The following is a 3,011-nucleotide window of genomic DNA, read 5'->3' on the forward strand; positions in this document are numbered from 1 at the left end:
CGCCCGATTTCTTCGGCTATTTCAGTTTATTTAGCACCAAACTGAGGTCCGTTGGGAGAGTCGATTATACCGCGGCGCCGGCGTAGTGAAGCAAATCGACCTCCACGAGCGCGCGACAGAAACCGGCCGGCATTTCTCACGGATCGGCGATTGCTGTAGTATTGTTCTCTGTACGCTGCTACTTTTCCTGGTAAGTCAATGAATTATTTAATTGTTTTTGTGGTCAACGATTGTACTCTTTATAACTAACGATTTGTATTTTTGCTGTAAAAATTGTGAAGTAAATAAGCCGTTATTCTTGATATTTAACCGATAAATCGTCAGTTAGGGGTTAGGCCATGTACACTAAAGTTCGTAATAATTTTTATGTACTTAGTGAATGACAGTGAAATCATTAGGGCGAATATAATTTGACGTAAGTGATTACGTGCAAGGTAGTTTATCTTGTCCAAACGATGTTTTTCGTCTGCTCCGCCGTCTGATACGAATTGAATGAGATTTTTTGGAGCGATGCCAAGTTCAGACCGTTATTTTGTTTATCTTATCTTACTTAGTCAAAGATGCAACCAACTAGACTGTGTAGTGTGGACCTAGTAGTTATGAGGGTGAACTGTCCGTCGCGTAGTCATGTATGCAATGTGTAGTCTGGTGGAAATCTCGTCGTTATCAATAGCTATCGCGGCGCTATCAGAGGGGCGCGGGGCCGGGGCCGGAGCGCCGCAGCGCGCAGGCTCCGTGCAGCGCAATACCATATATGGTAACGAAACCTCACGTATTGTGCGATTGGACGACAGCCTGCGGCGCGGGGAAGGGGCGCCCGATAACCACTTTCATTTATATACTCCGTAGCCCGCGCTCGACGACATTCCACGAAGTGAGCTCGAGTTGAGGTGTTGTGCAGCATTACCGAGGCTGTGCAATCAAATTAATTTATTTTATTTATAATAGGATATTAAATTAAAAGTAAGTTGATGCAGCATCTAGTGTGTTTAGTGATGACTTGATGAGTAGTGCATGGATCGAGTGTAGTGCGTGCGGTCAGTGACACGACGAAGGGTTAAGGGCGGATGCCGGTTGCGGTAGGGCGTGGCCGAGGATTGTGACAGTGCTCCCGAATCAATTAAAAAATTATCTATTCTCATAATTTGAAATTTGGAAAGTATCGGCGGCACACCCCCCCGCGGCCATCTGTGAAACGCGGTCAAGCCGCAGCCGCCACGTTCGCGCCTCGCCTCTAGTTCGAGCCTTATTCGGTCTCAGTTCGCTTCGCATCGCCCACTCGTGTCCCGATAAGGCTTCGTGTGCCTTCTGCCCACGACTGCACTCCACTACTAGTTAATATTAAAACTTGTCTTTTGCGAGTCTGATGAACGAATGCTCTCTTATTAGATCGTAAGCCGTTCTTATTAACTCACTATCTTGTAGCGGTTTAACGGTTATTCTCTTGTTTCCAGACTAAATCACAATGTGCGACGAGGAAGTTGCTGCGTTGGTAGTGGACAACGGGTCCGGCATGTGCAAGGCCGGTTTCGCCGGTGACGACGCGCCGCGCGCCGTGTTCCCGTCCATCGTGGGCAGGCCGCGCCACCAGGGCGTCATGGTCGGCATGGGACAGAAGGACTCGTACGTCGGCGACGAGGCCCAGAGCAAGAGAGGCATCCTCACCCTGAAATACCCCATCGAGCACGGCATCGTCACTAACTGGGACGATATGGAGAAGATCTGGCACCACACCTTCTACAATGAGCTGCGTGTGGCGCCCGAGGAGCACCCCGTGCTGCTCACGGAGGCTCCCCTCAACCCCAAGGCCAACAGGTACGTGTCTCAATACTCTCACTGGCGTCAGAGTGCTTTTCGCTAATTCGTCTTTATTATCATCGGCTGGTAATGCCGTCTGGTCGCTATGCTAACGAATGATCGTTTTCTTTTCCAGAGAAAAGATGACCCAGATCATGTTCGAGACCTTCAACACACCCGCCATGTACGTCGCCATCCAGGCCGTGCTCTCGCTGTACGCGTCCGGTCGTACCACCGGTATCGTGCTGGACTCCGGTGACGGCGTCTCCCACACCGTGCCCATCTACGAAGGCTACGCGCTGCCCCACGCCATCCTGCGTCTGGACTTGGCCGGTCGCGACCTCACAGACTACCTGATGAAGATCCTCACGGAGCGCGGCTACTCCTTCACCACCACCGCCGAGCGAGAAATCGTGCGCGACATCAAGGAGAAGCTCTGCTACGTCGCCCTCGACTTCGAGCAGGAGATGGCCACCGCCGCCTCCAGCAGCTCGCTCGAGAAGTCGTACGAACTTCCCGACGGCCAGGTCATCACCATCGGCAACGAGCGATTCCGTTGCCCCGAGGCTCTCTTCCAGCCCTCGTTCCTGGGTATGGAAGCTTGCGGCATCCACGAAACCACCTACAACTCGATCATGAAGTGCGACGTCGACATCCGTAAGGACCTGTACGCCAACACCGTACTGTCCGGTGGCACCACCATGTACCCCGGCATCGCCGACCGCATGCAGAAGGAGATCACCGCGCTGGCTCCTTCCACGATGAAGATCAAGATCATCGCGCCCCCAGAGAGGAAGTACTCCGTATGGATCGGTGGATCTATCCTCGCCTCCCTCTCGACCTTCCAGCAGATGTGGATCTCGAAACAGGAATACGACGAGTCCGGCCCTTCGATCGTGCACAGGAAGTGCTTCTAAGCGGCTCGCTGGCCGGCTCGCGCCGGCTGCTGAGCTCGGGCTTGTAATCACCGTTAATTTAATTGTACGTAAGATATTATTGTAATTAAATCGTAATAGTGACGGCAACCGGCGCGCGGCGCCGCGGGCGCCTCGGCCGCCGGCCTCGGTACTGCACTCGCCAAAGGATCTTTTGTAATATCATGAATGAATCTCATGAATGTATGTGCTGAAACGGATAAGACTACTTTCTTACTAGGTCATTTATAAATTATAAAAAATAATGAAAAATACACGAAAAAAATTTGAAAAATTAAA

At 51.5% G+C, this 3,011-nt stretch overlaps 1 protein-coding gene across 1 annotated transcript; it reads left to right on the forward strand.

Moving 5' to 3' along the window:
- Window positions 1–808: 808 nt before the first annotated feature.
- Window positions 809–3,011, forward strand: LOC125233583 (actin-5C). Its single transcript, XM_048139640.1, has 3 exons — window positions 809–963; window positions 1,455–1,815; window positions 1,934–3,011. Exons 2-3 carry the CDS (start codon window positions 1,466–1,468, stop codon window positions 2,712–2,714), a joined length of 1,131 nt encoding a protein of 376 aa, XP_047995597.1. The 5' UTR covers window positions 809–963; window positions 1,455–1,465; the 3' UTR covers window positions 2,715–3,011.

This window comes from Leguminivora glycinivorella, chromosome 14, assembly GCF_023078275.1.
Source record: "Leguminivora glycinivorella isolate SPB_JAAS2020 chromosome 14, LegGlyc_1.1, whole genome shotgun sequence".
Lineage (NCBI taxonomy): Eukaryota > Metazoa > Arthropoda > Insecta > Lepidoptera > Tortricidae > Leguminivora > Leguminivora glycinivorella.